This window comes from Rhipicephalus microplus, chromosome 6 (assembly GCF_043290135.1).
Source record: "Rhipicephalus microplus isolate Deutch F79 chromosome 6, USDA_Rmic, whole genome shotgun sequence".
NCBI classification, from domain to species: Eukaryota; Metazoa; Arthropoda; class Arachnida; order Ixodida; family Ixodidae; genus Rhipicephalus; species Rhipicephalus microplus.
Genome location: NC_134705.1, coordinates 59553031 through 59573636, shown reverse-complemented (window position 1 = coordinate 59573636; position 20606 = coordinate 59553031). Strand labels below are relative to the sequence as shown.

The 20606-nt window shown below is 44.6% G+C and overlaps 1 protein-coding gene across 1 annotated transcript in view; it reads right to left on the bottom strand.

Annotated features, from left to right (window-relative positions):
* Positions 1-2255: 2255 nt before the first annotated feature.
* LOC119167631 (uncharacterized) overlaps positions 2256-20606 on the bottom strand; it is a 36933-nt gene continuing 18582 nt past the window's right edge. Inside the window, exon 3 of the mRNA XM_075865999.1 lies at positions 2256-5507. Within this exon, the coding sequence (XP_075722114.1) occupies positions 5124-5507 (384 nt within the window). The 3' untranslated portion in view covers positions 2256-5123. The remainder of the gene's footprint in view (positions 5508-20606) is intronic.

Here is a 20606-nt window from a genome sequence, read left to right as displayed (position 1 = left end):
GAAGCATAGACGGACTGATGGATGCTTCGTCCCGCTCATCATTATTCACTCCATGGATATGCTGTGATAGCGTTTTCATTGACACCAATGCTTTGCAACTGGCTACTACGACGACTGCAGCGACACGGGACATATGCCCCACGGCGTAAAGAGCTTCGCCCCTGAAAAATACGTATGTTGATGAGCAGGCCGAAACAATATTTCAAATGCAGCATTCGGTAATGCTTTGATACGAGCAATAAGAAAGACGCCTTACCTCGCAAGCACGCTGTTCTTTGTCGGAACGAAGTTTATTCGGCCGATATAGTGCAGCCATTGCTGCTTGTGCAAGCCATCGCGTTTACTTTGGGGTATCATAAAAAGTGCGTAACCATTTTCACTGTGGTTGTTGCAGTCATAGGCACAACAGCGCGGCTTAGCACCCACACAAAGCACAGAAAACAAAGCGCACGCCGGCGAAAAATGACGCGAGCGAAAAAGAAAAACAAGCAAAGCGCAAAATTCACGCGTCTCCAAGGGCAACCGCGAAGTGAGCGATGAGAGAGAGAGGAGGTCGAGCGCGCGGCGCCGAACACAGTGGATGGCGGTACTTTCCCAAGGTCAAGGAGACTCTTCATTCTGGAGAGGACGATGGTCACTTCGCACACTGTTGCAGCCGCGTTTACGAAAGGAGCCCGCTGCTGACACATGACGCATAAAGAAGTGTGATAGTTGGTCGCGCCTGTCCTCTGTACACTTGTGCGCTAGGTGCGTGCGTCTTTGTTTAAACAGCGCGCTATAAGTGTTGAGCTGTGGCAGTAGTAAGTCGGCGCTCGTTCTGTTTATGCTAATTTCGTGCGCACTTTCTGATTGAGGTTTGCACATCGAGTTTCGAGCTGCTTGCCGTTTTGAACGTGACTTAGCGATTTGTTGCCGTTGCTGAAACAATGTACAATAAACGCTCAACTACCTCTCTAAAGGCACGCTTCACTCCCGTGTTATACCGATTTCTATATAAGGGGTAAGTCACGTTTTTATAGTTAACGCAGGCCGGTAATGTGTTCCTTTTTTGTTAGCGTAACGAGTAACATAATTATACTCTGTCTAACTACTACGGTACAGCACTGTCAAAGCTATGGGGTGTAAGCAAGCCAGATGCTTGCAACAGAAAAGCATACAGTTTTATAGCCTTGCCCTTGTGTAGCATCCGCTTATGCACATCAATAAATATGTTTATTCTTCCTCGTATCTACATCGTCTTCCTTTCATTATTAGCAAAATACTCGACCATGGTACGCTTAGGGCTTTAGGTAGCGGACCACATTGGCTGGGCCCAACTCACTTGATGTGGGACAGGTACGGGCGAATTTAACCACGAAGAGTGGCAGACTGCAATGTCGCGCTTTCAAGCTGAGGTTCGGGCAGAAAAATGTTCTTTGATGCAGTGCTTCAGTATCAACAGAAATCGCCCAAGGCACTGATGACCCTTGTTGCAAGTTCTTTAAAATAAGCACAGCACAGAAAGACTGGACACAAGAGACAAGACGACGGGTGGGGTACGCACTACCAACTAATTTCATTATGAAGGAACTGCAGGAATAATATACAGAGCATACGTCCCAAGCGAGCCTGAGCACACATGACAGAGCTAATAAAAGGAATTACTGCATATTGCCGCAAAGCAATTGATATTCACACTCCCGCGAAAACCCTGACATCTGGCTGACAAAACCTGCGTTCATCATTTTCATCCAGAATGTCTTCAACAGCTCACTAGCAACTGTTTTCCTGCTGCGTCCCAGCACCTTCAAAGCAGCAAACAAAAGCACACTGCCACACACTGAACAGTGGGTAGTGTGCTTGAATGCCTTTATTTGTGAACGTTCACTCATCGCACCAGGCAGACGTCAGTGTATTTGTGGGAGCATGAATTGTGATTACTTTGCTGCAATATGAAGTAGGTAAATTTTCTGATGATTAGCTATGCAATATGTGCACAGGTGGGCTTGTCATGTACGCTCTGTGCATTTTTCCTGAATTGTTTCATAATAAAATCGATTGGTAGTGAGGACCCATGTTGTCGTTTTTCTGGTGTGCAGTTTTTTATGGTCTGCATTTATTTTCAGACAATGCACCAACTCGCCCAGCAATGCATTCTATTGTTTCAAGTTTGTCGATTCCAACTTCAAGTAGCAAGGTGAGCACAACTCCAGGAAAGAAGTGGGAGGCAGAGGAGAAGAGAACCTCCAGAACACCTCCAGCAACCAGTACTTAAGCACGGGTTGAGCCAATGGTTTATTCCAAAAACCAACTGTGCAGAGATGACGATGTCAGGTGCCGTCTACAAACACATACAGACGACAGAATGCAGTCCATGGAAGAGTTTACAAAGTAGTGCACAAGCTCGAGCAATGCGCGTCTCAATTCAACAACCACTGACCACACTTGCTGAATTCATTATCACTTTGCAACCGTTTGGTCTCCTGAAAATAAGCCCGCTCAATAAATCGCTCAGTACTTCCAGTTCATCATTCTTGCCATTTATCCTGCTCTTAGCATTTTCGTATTGAAATAGATGACGATGGGTCAACACAACCGTTGCACCAGTGAGAGAAAAGGTTTAGTCATTGGTTGTCGCAAACCAGCACACCATTTCCCATAGTACAAATGTATAAAAAGTATGACGCAAAACGATCTTTTCGTCTACACAACTGCGCTGCTAGAACTCTAAGCAAAAGAACACGTTGCTTGCTTGGTGAACCTATGCTTCTTAAATAGCACATTATCATGGCATAATTGAAAACATTTAGACATATTTCACAAGTAACACACTGTTGCCATGCTAGACATAGCTGTCTTGGTAAATTCACCAAAATAGAAAATGGACAGTACTAGGAGGCATATCGGTGTAAAAAATCTAGCTCACTAAACTTCAGTTATGATTGAGCACACTATCGCACAATTTACTAGCTTAGCATTATGGAATGTTCTTCAATACGTTCGGTTGTGCTGTACTCTGCAGGAGGCACAGCATCCTTAAACACACTGCCCACCTCGCAAAAATTCTTACATGAGCGTGCAAGTCAGCAAGTGCGGCAATTATGCCTCCTAAAATATTTCTCTTGCTCACATCAGACAACCTGCAGCATGCTGAACCTTACTGTTATACACATGCACAAAAATATACCAAAAAAGCTCAACGAAATAAAGATGTGGTCAAAATTGTTCCAGGCATTATTGGAATGCATCTACCAAAACACTTCTGATGTAAAAAGAGTGAAAAACAGAATGAGAAAAATGTGGTCACGACATTTACATACTGAGGCAAGTGTCATAAGTGAGTGAAACTATAATTAAGGAATGGTAATTATGAATGCTCAAGGAATGCATATCATTAGGGAATGGAGGCTTGCAAGCTGCACATCTTAAAGCCACTTGGTGTTGAACATGCCACCATACACTTACTGGTAAACTCGGCACACCCTACTAGCCTGCCTGCAGGAACGTTGCAGTAGGCAAGCAAAAACAGTTTTTTTTTTTCATTGTCAAAATACTTGAGCTTATTGCAATGTAAAGCATACGAGCCAAAAGTGCTATTTGTAGTCGACCATTCATTAGCACTCAGTTTTCTGCAAGTAAAAGGTGACTCAAGAAGTTGTCACACAACACCTTTAACGCAGAAAGCACAACACAGATGAGATTCCAAACACAGCACAATTGTCTCGAGCACAGGGCAACCTGATGAGATGTCAAGGTGTGTATTCGATTTGCACAGTAACATCCTTTAGGAAAGTGCACTTTAGAAGGTGTTTTTTGAAAAAACGTGGTGTCAGAATAAAGTTGAACCTCACAATGCATGCATTCAATACAGCACAATGCACAGCACGATTCATGTTTTGGTCGGAAAACATTTCCTACCCATAGACCTACAAAAGTATTGTTCAACTAACGTTTGTCATTAAATATGCCATTGTACGTTCTGTCAGAAGTGATATATTAATGCAGCAAACTAATTGCTCAATACTAGCCCTGTGGATAGGTATCAGTAAGAGAGCTGCAATATCAGAATTACGAGAAAAAAAAAGTGCAGCTGCCAAGTCTAATAGTATGGAGTAAAGCAAGGAATGACAAGAACGATTCTGGCTAAATTTGGTCTGCACCAACAAAAGGGAAAAAAAAACAATATAGCTGCACAGAGTTAGCAAAATGGAATGGAAAAGCAAACAAAATGATGACATACTAGTTGGGGAGAGACTCCAGAGCTGAAGCTTCTACCAGCAGGCAGAGCATAGGGTGACAAAAAAAAAATACTCATGCTTTCTAATGATAAGCATCAATAGTACGAAGAAAAGATGTCACTAAACTGTACTTAAAAAACAGGGCAATATTGCCCCAAATTCTACAATTGAAACAAACTATACTGATGGCAGCTTCACCCCCAGGCAGCATGCTTACGTTGAAGCCTGTTCAAAGAAACGCTCATCATTACTACTCCTTCATCTGAAATGGAACTTCGATTGCAAGTATCACCCGCGAATAAGCATTGCAGTGACTCGAGTTACTCCCTTGATTCAAGGCAACAATTTCTCCTTTTTTCTAATCGTCAACATAAATAAAGCAAGGACATCATCTTTTATCCGTTAAATTCAACTTGGAATGCATAAAAACAACACTGTTTCATCAAGCATGCAAGATTTACTCTCCACACATATTAAGCTGGCTTAGTGTGGCACTCCATGAAGGCATAGGAAAAAACCGTGAGGTTTTGTTCGAATATAGTATGGTTCAAAAACTATAAATATGGGACAAAAATTATTAATATGTTTGTGAAACGTAATAAAAATCTTGGTTATTCAACTTAAACGGTAAACGTTGTCAAGACATCCTAGTTAAAGCATTATGCAGCTGCTGGCACTTTCAAAGGGACCGCCCCATTATGTAACAGAGATATCCCTGATGATAAACGTCGAACGAATATCCCACATTTTACAAGCGCCTTAGCGGTGACTTTTCAAACCACGCCGGACAGCTTAAAAAGATGTAAGGAGGAAGACATCCTATACCACTGACACAAAAACAAGACCAGTTCCACGCTGCACTTACGTCACCGCACTATACCATGCTACGCACATCTCTGTTGAACTTCAGAGCACGAGCTCTTCTTGCTCTTCGTATTCTATCTTTTCTACCAATGGCGAAACTCTCTCTTCTTCGACGGATCCGACACTCGGTGACACAACGTTCCTCGGCATCGGTTGTGGTTCCTCCGTCGGTGACACAACCTCTCGGTTCCCTTCCTCTTCCTCCTCCTCTACCTCTTCGTCGTCATCGACCTTGAGACTGTCTCCGTTGACCGTCACACTCGTGCAGTGATTCACCAAGACTGTTGTTGTCGCTGGTGGCATCGGCGGTGCAGTTGGACTGTGATCCGCCGTGCCGTTGGGGACGGAGGAGAGCTTGTCGATGAACTCTGGGTCGAGGGACCTTAGTCTGTCGAGAAAGCTCGCTTTATCCTCGTCACTCCAGCCCTGCAACAACAATACGAGCATAAGCGCTTTTGGAGGGTTACAAAGTATAAAAACAACACTTTCCAGTATATTCTGTTCAGAACATGCTCAAAGTCATAATATGGCAGACAACAACAAAAGAAACTAGTCATAAGCCAAGCAGAAGAGGCATAAACAGGGTATTAGATCAGCAGTACGAACGAGAAGGCTGAGCAGAAACATAACATGATTATATCAAGCAACAGCTAAACAAGGGTGCAAACCTGCTGAGCAACTATGCGCTTTTCTTTTCAAGTCGTATTTGCATCGCTCGAACGAGAGTGCCATTTAACCAAAAACTAGTTATATTGCCACGTGCTTCAACGGATGAGACGAAATAGCGAAGCTCAGGAACGTGTACTTCAGCCTTCTGGATGGTGCTCGTACATGGTTCAGAACTGCAAGGGAGAACTGCAAGGGCCTCCTAACAACATGATTCGAGTTCTGTCACAGAATTCTGAACACATACTTGAGCCCTGATCATTGAGACCGTCGAGAATGGCCCCTCCTGTCTCGCATTCAGATGCTCAATGAAGGTGTTGCCATGTATGTGGAGGATATAGTTCGTGTGTTCAATCGAGCCAATCCAAAGATCCAAACCCAAGAAGCTGCGTCACTCTATGCAAGGCATGAAGGAGCAGCTCCTTGGTGGTCTCATTCATAGTCCTCCCAAGACTGTTGTGGAGTTCCTCACTGAAGCCGTCGCCATGGAGAAGGCGCTGCAGCAGCGGAATCAGTATGATCGGCAAGCCGATGCTACCTGCACCATCGGGTCAGGATCATTCCTGACCGACGAGAAGCACTTTGTGAGTTTTGGTTGTCCGCGACGAGCTGAAAAAACTGCACCAGGTGCAGCAACAGCTGACTACTAACTGCATAGCAAGAGTCATGCGTAACAGGTGCTCGGCGCACCTCGACGCAACATACCTGCTCAGCTTCGTGCACCACTTCAGGCGTTTACACCTTCCGATGAACCTCAACGCATGACGTATGCCGACACTCTGAGACGCACTGTCCCATCGGCGGTGACACCTTCAATGAATGGCCCGCCAGTTACGCGAGCCTGCCAGTTACGACAACACATATAGATACTACTCACCTGCGCCAGCGTTGATACCCACCGCAACCCTGTATGCCACACTCCAGTCTGCACAGGCGGTGCCTTATTTTGAAGACACTCGGCCCGTCGCACGTAAATCTGACATTTGGAGCATACCCGACTTATGACCGCTTTGCTACCACTGAGGTGAGGCTGGGCACCTGTACAGAGAGTGACAGCACCATTCACTTAGGCTTCAGGCTTCCCCTGCAAGTTCACCCCATCCCCCAGTCTGACAGCGACAACCTGAGATAGAAGATCTTGCTTGGCAACATGTACCACCCAGGTGCCAGTCGCGTTCACCGTTGCCATGATTACTATCCTACTTGGGCAACAGGAATAAGATGTCGCAAAGATGATCTCTGAGCCCTTGCCTGGAAAACTGATGGCAGTGAACTCTCGAGGCGAGGCTGCTAATTGTTGACGTGTTGAAGACCTAGACCTCCAATCAACACAACTTTGGACCGACGGCGAATCAACGAGATTTGTATCTCAGCCTGGTGACTTTTGAATGGGCATACCTGTGCTGATCGACAGTCGAAATGTAACAGCCTTAGTAGATACTGGTGCTGACTACTCGATTATTAGCGGAAAATTGGCAAGTCTACTGAGAAAAGTTATGCCTTGGACAGGGTAGCACGTACACACAGCTGGGAAACCCGTTAGCCCTTTGGTGTGTGCACTGCTAGAATGAAAATACGAGGTTCCACGTTTTTGATTACCTCCCTCGTCCTACATGAACGTTCGCACGAATTGATAATCAGAATAGACTTTCTTTGAAAATACTGTGCCGTAATGAACTTACGCAGATGCTGCACTTCATTTTCTACAGCCAAGGCTTAAAGGATACCTGCCGCCGTACAGTCGCTCTTCGTGTTTCTGACGACAGCATCACAATACCACCTCGTGTGAGTATTATTACCCAGGCGACTTCCGAAGCCTCAAGTGACGGTGAAACACTGGCAGAGTGCAACATCTCCCTGCTACTAGCACTTGGAAGTTCTCTGGCACGAGGCATCATTGACATTAGGAATGGTCAAGGTGAAGCCATCACGAATTTCACAAATGAGCATCGTCACCTTTTCCATGCCACTTCGGCTGCCTACGATGAAGCCTTTGAGTATGTCATTGAGTGTTTTGCGTGCAAAGACAGTAGCTGCAATGAAACAGCTGTAACAGATGTTGACATCAACAATGCACTATCAGAACAGAACCAGAAGGCATTGCAACAGCTGCTACTCGAATTCAAGGCGTGCTTTGCTCAATCATTTAAAGTCAGACAGACGCCAATCATGCAGCACAGCGTAATCACTTTCGATGATGCGCGACCTATCCACCACCAGCCTTACTGTGTCTCGCAGAAAAAAACATCAAGCAATCAAGAAACAGGTGAAGGAAATGATTGAATATTGGAGCCTACGATTGCAGGAGTATGAGGTCACTATTGCGTATAAGTCGAGTCGTGCGCACAAAGATGCAGACACATCACACGTGCCAGTTGGGCCTGCTGCTCAAAACCTCGAAGACGACTGCCGTTTCTTTGGAGCCGTAAGCATAACCGACGTAGCTACAAGGCAGCAAGTGGATGTTGAATTGCAACCTACAATTGAGCATCTCGAGGGTCGCAATGTATCTGTACCCCTGCACATAGAACGCAGGCTGTCATCTTTATGTTTGAGACAGGCCTTGTTTTACAAGAAGAACGCTGGTGCTAGCGAGCAAACTTATCAACTGGTCGTTCCAGCAGGGCTTCGTGACGAAATTCTATTTGCCTGCAATAACGAACCTTCATCTGGCCACCTGGGTATCACCTGAACACTCCCTAAGGTAAGCAAGTTTTACTAACGGCTGAAACTTGTCGCTTGCCTTAAGCAACACATCCAAGCCTGCCAAAATAGCCAGCATTGAAAGTCGCCATCTGCGAAATCTGCAGGATTACTTCACCCAAGCGAGCTACCCAGAACACCCTTCAATTAGGACGGCATGGATATTCTCGGCCAGTTTCCCTTGTTGTCTTCGGAAAACAAGTGAATAGTTGTCGCTAAGGACTTTTTATTTATTTATTTATTTGCAATACCCTCAGGGCCAAACGGCATTACAGAGGGGAGTGGTTGCGAAAGAAAAGACAAAAAATTTTTACAAATGCAGCGGCGAATCTTACATCGAGCAGAAGATCTTAATTATACAGGTAAGCTCCCGTGTATGCCCGTGTATTAATCAACCCGTGTTTGCTTGTGACCTGTTGTAAGCAGGTGCACATCTTTGGCTCCATTAGTTGGGATAGTTGTGCCTAGTGACTAGGTCTGTCGAAGTAGATCGGGGTTTGGTCAGCGTTGCCTAAGAATGTAATCTTTCTGACGCCGGGGGTTTATGACGTATCTCTGGAACTCTACGAGCCGTTCCTCATACGCTGCAGGCAAACGGTGAAAAGTGGTCGTTCTACGATGGAGAAAGAGTTCATTCCACCACATAAACTTTTGGACCGAGCTCCGACTTGCTTCAAGGGGGGACGCGGGTCCTAGAACGGTCAAAAATGGTAAAAAAATCGATTTTTCGCAAAGCTTATATTCGGGGCGTTTGTACTTTGAGCACCTACTCTTTGATTGCTAATGCTGGATTCGGTCAGGAAACACGATAAAATTGGATTTCAATGCACCCCAGTCGCACTGAAATGCCCCCGAAATACGAAATTTGTTCCAACTTCCCGCGTGCGCTTGTGGGTTGCGGTGGAACAAACAGAGCCATCTCGGGCTTGATTTGAAGTGGTGTTTTTCGTGCACATTTTGTGCCATCTCAAAATGACATCGCTCAAGTGGAATGGCTGCTGTCGCGGGTTTTCTGAAGGTTGTTTCCAGATTGCCGATTAAACCTCACGTGCTTTCCGAGTCTCCAATTGGCTGAGTGATCGACACGTCATCTTTTTTTCTCTGTGTTGCGTTCACAGCAGTGGCTGTCCATTTGTGTGTGCCTGCTCTTGCGATCGTGCGTGTTTCTCGATGCACTGTTTTCGTTTCGCACCGGTACTTTTTCACCGCAATCAAGATGCCTGGAGACTCTAGTCTGAAACCATCAATCCGACGTGCTTTCGGAAGCCATGAAAAATGGCCTTGAAACAGGAAGGCGCGGGCCACAAGTGCCTATTGGCAGCTAGTTGCAGTTGCGGCCGGAACCGTTGGATCGACCGAAAACTTTAACGACGCTTTGGGACCAAGTTCGACGAGCGATACACTTCGGATTAATGCTGCGTACTACTCAACAGCGGAACAGGCACAGCGAGTTGAGAAATCTACGCAAGCCAAGACCGTTTTGTAGGGAAAGTCGGCTACCCGAAAGTTCAACCTCCTTGAAGTCAGCGCTTATAGCCTTCGCCATCCGATTTTCGACACCCCCTACACAGCCGACGAGCTTGGAGTTGACACGAGCACTACCACCAGTGAACACTGTCATCGGTGATGAGCAACAGCATGATGTGTGGCTGAAATTGAGGCAGAAATCATCGCGGGCAAGCGGAATGCTGTGCAAAAGAAAATAGGAGACTTGTTTTGGGCCAACGTGTGGACCACTGAGGTATCACCGGCCAAATCATTTTTTTTTATATAGTATACGGCTCTTTTCAGAGCTTTTTAAACGATGCATTTACAAGATTGGAACAAGCATTTTGTGCAACAGCCGTGTCCCTCTGTGTTAGCAAAAAATACCTATAAAAAAGGACATTATTGCGGGCATCCGTTTTTCTGGACGGATGCACGATTGTCCGGACATGGTCATGGTCATGGTCCCTCGAGAGTACGGGACAAAGCGACTTAATACCCAGGGCAGCATGCTGCCTAACAGCTAGTCATTTGAGCCTCATACCCCACAGTTTTTCTAGAACCCCTAAACAGCTTTTCATGGTGGAGTTCTGATAATGCTTCCCACGCTGGAAAAATTTTTTAGAAATGATTCCAAGGGTGGAATAAGGCACATTTTGTTTTGTTTTGCAGAGGTACAGATGGGGAACATGTGTATAAAATTTTGGGAAAAGGTCCTTATAGTAGAAAACTTTGCAGTGCATGTCGAAACTTCAAATGCAATTTTCTCAGCTTCACATTTTTTGCCAACATGACCAGCCTTACGGAATATTTAATCATGTTTTTGTAAAGCAATGTTTTTTAAATTTTAAACCGTTGAACTCTAACAAACAGGACTGTCGAGCTATGCTAATTTTTCGTAGCTAGGAAGGACATATGAAATGTAGTGGACAATCTTCTGAGCTAATTACGTTTCAAAATTGTGAAGCATTATAGCAAATGAGAATTTTTATATGATGATGACTCTCAGTGACAATATAAATAACATAGACCCGCAGGTCACGGGATCAAATCCCGGCTGCGGCGGCTGCATTTCCGATGGAGGCGGAAATGTTGTAGGCCCATGTGCTCAGATTTGGGTGCACGTTAAAGAACCCCAGGTGGTCAAAATTTCCGGAGCCCTCCACTTCGGCGTCTCTCATAATCATATGGTGGTTTTGGGACGTTAAACCCCACATATCAATCAATCAATCAATATAAATAACATAGCTCCACATCGCAGGTCTTTGGCTACAGCTGCATCCTAAAAATATTGAGGGAAAGTACCTTAACGGCCCGTAAAGAATTATACAATTACACTTCACTTTTTCTCTCACAATTCGATAACTAGTTGGTGTACATAAAAACTAATTGTATTTTTGAATAGAGGAAGAAGGAATACTTATACAGTTGACTCCTCTTAAACAGAACTCGAAGGATATCCATAAAACTGTTCTATTTATCAGAAGATTCATTTAAGCAAAGTACAGTTATTCAGTGAACCAAGACCTTTACTCAAATTGCACAAGCCTCACCTTACTCATGAGAATGAGTAGGAGAAAAAAAGGAGCGAAGAGTGGTTTGTTTGGCAAGCTTGAGTTGTTTTTTCACAAGGTACTCACCCATGCCTGACAAACTAGCTATAAATTCTGGACAAGTATCATGCTTAAAATAGAACTGCAAAAGTTCAAGAGCCTCTTTAGCTGATCGGTCTGGTGGCACCACTGCACTGGCAGTATTGTGATCACATTCATCGCTGGAAGGTTTATTCTCAACTTGCACTTTGGCAATCATTTCCTTGACAGCCTCTTCACGACAGGTACGAACATTTTCATCATCAATTGATTCGTAGTCCTGCAGCATGAAAGGGGCATGACTTCACTGAATATTGTCTCAATGCCAGCATCAGTAGGGCTTTCTTTTTCATCAGGTACTGCTTCCTTGCACTTGAAGGCCAGCATGGTGAAGACATCTGTGTATTGTTGTTGCTTTCACTTGCTTCCAGGCACAAGTCAAAATGTGGATGGCTGCAAATAAATTTATGCTGTAGCATTTCCCGCTGCCTGCTCTAAGCAGCATTTGATGGAGCAATTTTCTGTGGTAGTAAACGTTATTGTTCTGAATAACCCCTTGATTCATCGGCTGGATCACTGCCATTGCATTGGCTGGCAAGAACTCCACAGTGATGGCTTGGAGTCCTTGAACCTGACCATGGCCTGGGCAATTATCCACGATGAAGACAGCCTTCCTGCCTTGCCTCGTAAATCTTGCGTCTACCTCCCAAAGCCAGTTTTTGAAAATGGCCATGGTCATCCACGCTCTTCCGTTCCCATGGTACACAAGGGGAAGGTGTCGAACGCTTTTGAAACAACGTGGGTGCCTTGACTTTCCTATTACCAACAGCTTCAATTTCTCATCTCCTACCATGTTTGCACACACCAGCACAGTGATGCGATCTTTACTGCGTTTTCCTCCACTACAGGCTTTGCCTTTGAAGGTGAAAGTCTTTGACGGAAGCGCCTTATAAAAAAGACCCATTTCGTCGACGGTGAAGACGTCTCGTGGCTGAAAGTTCATCGAAATTTCCTTAGGCCGCCCCTGTCGCCAGTCGGTGCAAATGTCCCTGTTGACTGCACCACTCTCACTTGAGATTGCTTTGAAGATTAAGGCCATGGCGTGTTTTGAAGTGGCTGAACCATCCGTTGCATAGGACAAAGTTCTTAACACCCATTTACATGGCGATCTCTCGAGCTTGCTGCTCGATAATTGGTCCGCTTATGGGCAAATTGGAACTCTGTGCATGCTTGAACCACAGAAAAAAAACTTTTCTAGTTGTTGATAAGGCGTTGTCCGAATCTGTTTAGATTTAAAGATCCCGTTCTTATTGTTAACAGTGCCTTCAATCTTTTCTCTGTCTTCCTAGATCCGCGACAGCGTCGATTTCGAGATGTATTTTTTCGCCACCTCCATTTTGGGCAGGCCGCTTCGATCGAGCTCCTGAAGAATTTGCAACTTTTTTTTCAAACGAGAGTGCATGGTGCGGCTGCTTCCTTTCCATGGGGCGGAAATAACACCGTGATTCACCACACTTAGCCGCACAAATAGGCCTAACGCACAATTGACTTGGTGACTTGGCTCCCACAGCCACAAGTGAGAATGGCTACTAGATTGGCTTGTCTTGATCTCGAGGTGTTGCCATGGTTGTGAGACTACCTTTGGCTTGAGCGAGTCTATGCTGTGTTTAGAGCTTGTTCCATTTAACCACAAGTAACTAATCAGCACTAATTCGATTAACCGATGAATTTTACTGCACAACACATAGAAATCCAGCCAAATGAGCCCGTTTAGTTCCGTTAATGAGAGGCATTTTTGTCTAACCGAGTTTCGTTCATTGGGAGTCCACTGTACACACCTAATTTCATTACAGTATCTCCAATAATAAAAATTTTCATTTCAAAACCAGCCTCTCCCCTTAAACGTTGACTGATAAATCTCGTCTCGTTGTGGCAACTGCGGGGCTTTCGTCTGAATATCCTCGCAGGAAACCGGAAGACCTTTGGAGCGTTCTTCTTGCACTTGAAGCCTCTGTTCTTTTTCGAGAGCGTCATGCCCGCCGGTAGCTGGGCCAGAAAAAGCACGACACACTCCACTGCATGCAAACAGTTCATCCCGGAATTCTCAGCAAAAAGTATTACCTCAAGCTTGAAGTCAATGATATAACTCTGCCGACGTGACATCGTCACTGAATTGCGCAAAAGCAAAGGCTAACCCCAGTATTCTAGAACGTCCCTTCACTCAACGCTTCACCTTCACTTGAGAAAGCAGATTGCAGCGCCGTCTCTAGGCACGGCAAGTCACTGCATATCAACAATAATCTTGGCAGCACGGACAGCATACGACAGGGACGCTTATTGCTGTTGTTTTCCCAGGTGTACGAGGTTTACCGTGGCTGACTATCGGCGTTGATAGCAGAGCGTGCTGCATCCAGCGCCTTGCGGGAGTGCCGCGCTGACCGACCGGCTACGTTTTTGCGCCGGGCACCATACCACGTGGCATCGGCCACCCCTGGCCCTTCAAAAAGACAGCGGCAACGCCTCCCTCGATCACTTGGCAGCAGGGGCAGCATACGACAGGGACGCTTATCGCTGTTGTTTTCCCAGGTTAGGCATTTGCCCTCCTGTTTTGCATAGTTAATTCACTATCCTAGCGCTGTCTCTGTTGCCTTTTTTCCAAAGTTCGTACTTGTTTTGCCTGCTGTTGAATCTGTAACTGGCCTTTAATTATGGGTACTGAGTTCGCGGACTTCAAACGCGACATTCGGAAAGAAATCAGAGAGTTAAACAAAAGCCTTGAATACATGAACAAAGACTACGAAAATATAAAACAAGAGTGCGCTGAAATTAGAAAGGAAAACGCTGCTCTCAGGGCGTCCCAAGAGGCAAAGCAATGTGAAATAGACAGTTTTAGAAAGTTGGTGCAGGAAAATTCCACGCGCCTAACTGCTCAGGATCAATACTCTCGAAACAAAAATATAGAAATTAAAGGGATCCCACGTACCCCTAATGAAAACCTTGTGCAATTGCTTGCCAAAGTTGGTGACGCCTTGGGGGAGCCAATAAGTGAACAAGACATAGACATATGCCACCGTTTGCCAGCGAGGAGTGCCACTTCGCAAAGTAACACGGCACCAGACCCAGGTGTTGCAAAGAACAACGAGGTACGCCCTCATGCAAGCACTCTTCCCAATCGGGGTAGCAAAGCAGGCAGTGATGCCCCCCTGAACGAAAACATCGTGGTTGTTTTCAATGGCCGAACCGAGCTAAGAGGGATGTCATCGTTAAGAAAGCAAGGAGAACTCGATTCACAGCTGAGGAACTGGGTTTCACAACTAAACAGTATGTTTTCGTAAATGAGAACCTTTGTCCCCAACTGAAAAAATTGCTGGATATGACGATTGCTCGGAAACGGGAAATGAACTGGCGCTTCGCGTGGGCAAGTGGTGGCAAAATATTTGCGCGTGAAACGGAAACATCTCGTGCAGTTCAAATCACATGTGAAGCTGACTTGCACAAGATGCACGCGGCCACTTCAAGCAGCCGCGGGGCATCTAGCACACCGTAGGCTTATCTGATTAGCGCTTTTCGTTTTTTCGGCGCGACCTTTTTTTTTCTTTTTCTTTTTTCCTTTCGTTAAGATGGCGATACTACCACATGATGTCAATATACCTTACACTAGTGGATATTGCACATCATGCAAAATGCTCGCTCAGCTCGCAACAAGCACGATGATATAACTACGTTTCTCGACGAATTTTCGTTTAAGTTCGACATCATCATGATTTCTGAAACTTGGTACACGTGCAATGACGAGGTACTATGCTTTCCAACGTATAAATCGTTCTTTCTAAACAGGCCCTCTCGTCGAGGGGGAGGGGTTTTGCAACTAATTGCTGACCATTTAGTTTGCAGCCTTCTCTCAGACTTTTCAGCGATTACACCAGACTACGAGGCATTATCACTAGCATGTCACAAGTATGTATATGTGGTAGTTTATCGTCCACCTGACGGAAAAACATAAGCATTTTTTCAATTTCTTGAAAATCTGGTTACGTATGCGTGCACTAACAAGTTGCACATTATCATAGGGGGGCGACTGCAACATGAACCTTTTACAGCAAACTGAAACCTCTGGTAACTTCCAACTACTACTTGATTCCTTTGCGTGTGCTAATATTATTACTGAACCTACACGTGTCACTTCAGATAGTGAAAGCCTTATCGACTTACTTATTACAAATGACATAAGTGATTCAACCGTATCTGGAACTGTTATTGCCGATATTAGTGATCACTACCCTATATACATGTTTCAAAATCGCAACGAGTATCTTAATCGTGCAAAAGTATCAACTCCAGAATCATACAAAATAAAGGAAATTAGTAACAAAACATTAGACACTTTTAGGTGTGAAATTGCGCAGATTTGTTGGGATCCTGTCTATAAATCAGTTAACGCTAATGAGGCGTATGAAATATTCATGTGCCTGTTAAGAAAAACTTACGATAAGTGTTTTAAATATAAAACTGTCGAAACACTAAAGAAAGGTCAGAAACAATGGATGACGCGAGAATGTCTGGAAATGATTAAGAAGAAAAATCTACTGTACGCGAAATTCGTGAAAACAAGACACCATAACGATCTTTCGGAATTCAAGCAATATAGAAATTTTGTAACGAAGCAACTGAGAAAAACTAAGGATGCGTGCTATGAAGCTCTTTTCAAAAGGGTTAGCACTCGTGGCGACGTGCTTTGGCGAGAAATAAATAAGCTTCTGAATAGAAGTTGCTCTCGAGACAACGCACTTGAGTTAAACATAGATAACAAGATAGTAAAGGGTCAAGAACTTGCTAATAAATTTAACGTGTACTTCACAACGCTGGTGTCCTCTGATTTATCAAACCCTTCTCGTGCCTGTAATAGTGATTACAGGGACTTTCTAGGTGTGCCAGACATGAGCACTGCATATTTTTTAAACACAACTCCTGAAGAAGTATTGTCTGTATTTATGTCACTAAAGAACACTACTGCTCGGGACATAGATGATTTACAAATTAGACCTATTAAAGCAGCACTTGATCTTTTGTTACCTGTTCTTACCCATCTGTTTAATATCTGCTTATCCACGGGAGTTTTCCCAGAAAAAATGAAGCATGCGAGAGTTAGTGTCTTATACAAATCTGGTGACCGAAATATCTTTTCTAATCATCGTCCGATCTCGATACTTCCTGTTATATCTAAAGGGCTAGAGAAAATCATATATCAACGTGTCATGTCTTTTTGTGAAAAGTACTCTATATTATCACCGCATCAATTTGGCTTCCGACGGGGCATGTCCACGGAACTGGCTCTCCTCACACAAAAAGAACTCATACTTAACTCATTTGAAAAGAAACTGTTAACACTGGGTGTTTTTATTGACTATTCCAAAGCGTTCGATAGAATCAACCACGAAGTACTCTATGCAAAATTGCGTCAATATGGTTTTTAGGGAACCCCACTTGACTTTCTGAAATCTTATTTATCACAAAGAAAGCAATCTGTAGTTATAAATGACAGCCAATCCTCCCTACTAACCATAACGTCAGGTGTACCTCAGGGCAGCATATTAGGGCCCCTACTGTTTAATATTTATATAAACGACATAACAAGTGTCAGCAAATATGTGGACTTTATAATTTATGCAGATGACACTAGTATATTTTTTCATGGTAATGATTTAGGTAAGCTTGCAGACTCAGCCAACAACATTCTTAACGACATCTTCATATGGAGTACTGCAAATTATTTAATGATCAACACAAAAAAATCCAAAGCTGTGGTATTCGCACCGGTTCAGAAGGCTGTCTGTCGTGGTTTGGATATATATCTCGGGCGCGAAAAATTGAGGTTGTCAAAGAAGTTTCATCATTAGGAGTAATTTTTATTGAAAATCTTAATTGGGACAAACACGTTAATAAAGTAACTAGAAATATAGCTAGGACATGTGGTGCTCTCTCTAAACTTCGACAGATACTTCCAGCAAACATTAAACTTTTACTCTATAATACGTTGTTTTCATCTCACATAAACTATTGTAGTCTAGTGTGGGCAGATACATCTAAAGCAAATCGGAACAAAATATTTTTACTGCAGAAAAAAGCAATTCGTCATATTGCAAACGTACCATACGACGCACATACAAGTCATTTATTCAGAGAATATAAGATTTTACCGATCGATCACATACACAGTTTCAACCTTATTATGAAATACAAACAAAGCTTGCTATCAAACAACGCTTGTTTTCTTAAACTGTGTAACCTCAGGAAAAATACACAATCCTATTATGACATTCAGAAAAGGCCTTCCTGGTTCGTTTCTTATTCGCGAACTAATCACGATTTGAGAAGACTTGAACACTGTATTCCAGCTTGTTTTAACATGTTTGAAAATAAAAACATCGACATCTTTAATATACATAAAAAACAACTTAAGAACCTTCTCATCCAAAATGGCGGCGTGTAGTTTAGCTTCTTCTAGTTGTCCGGCTACAGTACTATATGCAAAAGAAACACCCTATAATAGTGCTCGTGTGTAACATGGCATCCTATGATGTTTGCTTTGTTTGACTTTTTTTTTCGTTGCTTTTTTTTACGAGTAAAACATGCAACATTTCACTCGTTAGTGTTTCCCTTGTGCATTAAAACTTGTGCTTTTCGCATACCCAGTGTTGTAAGCCTTGTATAATCATTTTGTAATACTTTGGTAGCCGTTTAGCAACGTGTGCATTGTTTCACGATTGACTGCATGCCGTTTTCTTTTGTTTTTGTTTTTCTCTCTTTGTGGTTTGCTTATTTTATGTAAACCTGAAACTGATGTAATTTTGATGCATTTTCTTTTTATTTCCTAATTTCTTGAAGTTTTGAAAATCGACGTCAAATTGTTTTTTCATGTTTTGTGCTCTGCGGATTTTTGTAATGCCAAGTGAAAAGGGGTAGGAACCTCGTTAAGCTGCTAACATAGCAGCTTTTTGCTCTTATCCTTGCGTTTTCTTTTTCGCAAATCTGTGAAGAAAATGCTCAATGAAACTGAAACTGAAACTGAAACTGAATCTGCTGTGATTCTTGAGTAGCGCAGCGTCATTTTCAGCTGAGTGGTGGCGCAGTGCTCAGCTCTGTCAACTGAAAGAATAAAGTCGAGTCGAGGAGCGTTCGTGAATACGGGGGTAACCCTGCTGTCGCATCAAGATCCAGTGACTGCAAGATCAAACAAAGAATGCAGTCAGTGCCAGCTGCGCGTCGGCAAGCGGCAAGGCTCCTAGGGACTTCAGGTTACCTAGGGAAATCACAGGTCGCAGCGCAAACATCACGGAGCGGCTACATCTGGAGGAAGCTTTGAAAAGGCGGCATGCGGCTATTAGACGAATAACTTTTTTTCTTTCTTTTCTTAGTTACATAGTCTGAAAGAGGGCCGGAGGAATACTTATTCCAGATTTTGAGGTATATAATGAGCCTATGTAACAAGTACTGCTTTAAGGGGGGACGCGGGTCTTAGAATGGTGAAAAATGGCCAAAAAGTCGATTTTGAGAAAATGCGATATTTGAAATTTTTAGACCTATAAGCAAGTGTCCTCAAATTGTGAATGCTGAATTCGATCAGTAAATGGATTAAAATTGATTATGAAGTCGCCACGGGAGCCGCCAAACAACTCACGGCAGGTCAAATTCGTTCAAACTTCCTGCGCGCCACCGGCGAGGCAGTCGGCCGATCGCCGCCATGTTGGGCTTGTTTTGAAGCTGATTCCTTTGTGCGCATTTTGCCACCCTTCAAAATGGTGTCGCTTAAACAGAACGGCTGTCCTCGCCCCTTTTCCGGAGCCCCCTTCCGAGCCGCTGATTGGTCGGAGCGCCCGCGCACCAGGCGAGCCCCCTGTTCCTCGCTTCCCATTGGCTGATGCGGCCAAAGTTGCCCGCACTTTTTTTTGTATATTGTTAGTCGGCCGCCGGTTCCCGTTCGCGCACGTTGTTCGTCTGCTTCCCGCACGTGCCTGCTTGTGCTACGCGACCGACGCACCGACTTTCCGTCTTTTGCCGGCATGATTGGAGACGCTCGTCTAAAGAAGAAGTAGCGCCAAGCATGCGGCAAGAAACAGAGGCGCCCATGGAACACCCGCCAGATGAAAGCAGCCGACAACGTGCAGCCGATTTTGCCCGATGCCGCCGAAGCGGCGCATTCCGACGACAGCGCGCAGCCGCGGCCGCTTGTGTCCGAAGCGGTGCACTCTCTTGTGCCTTGCAGCACAGTACCACATCGGATTGTGTCGTCGTCAGATCGTCATCTTGCACTTCCAGCAGCATCCTAGACCGCATCGACACGGCGTTTTATTCGGCGGACGAAATTGCTGAGTGCGCGAGAAATGCAGTGGGCTTGAAGGCATCGCTAGCATCGCAGTGCGCGACGGAACGTAAGTTTGAATTACTAGATATTGATCTGGAGGATCCTGGCAAAGAAAACGGGACAGATTTTGTTATTGTTGATCTGGCGGCGATACGCTGTTATTTGGACTTGTCGCGTGCCCAGAATGCGGTGAAAGAAGCGTCACTATTTCAAAGGCCAAGAAAGAGTACGGGCTGTGCTCGAAGCTTATAGTCACGTGCGGCAGTTGTGACTTTCGCGAAGAGCGTTTTTCGTCCCCACGTATAGCCGACGAGACCAACGCCAAACTAAGGCCGTTTGAAGTTAATATGCGTGCCTTGAAGGCCATCAACAGTATTGGCAAGGGAGCAAAGGCTCTGTCGGACTTCTTTGCCGGGATGAATATTTCGCATCGAGGGCTTCACCACAAGAGTTACCAAAGCCACATGAATATAATGAAAGAAGCCTGCTGTGCGACTGCTGCCAAATGCGAAGCGGCGAGCGTTGCTCGCGTCAAGGAGCTCTATGCGGAGTTCGGCAACGCGCCCAGAAACGTCGACGTCATTTATCACGGCACCTGGCTTACGCTTGGACATAGCTCGAATATATGTGTTGGCTGCATTGTTGAGATGTATAGTGGCCTCGTGATAGACCATATCGTGCTATCGAACTTTTGCCTGGCTTGCACCACAGGACCCA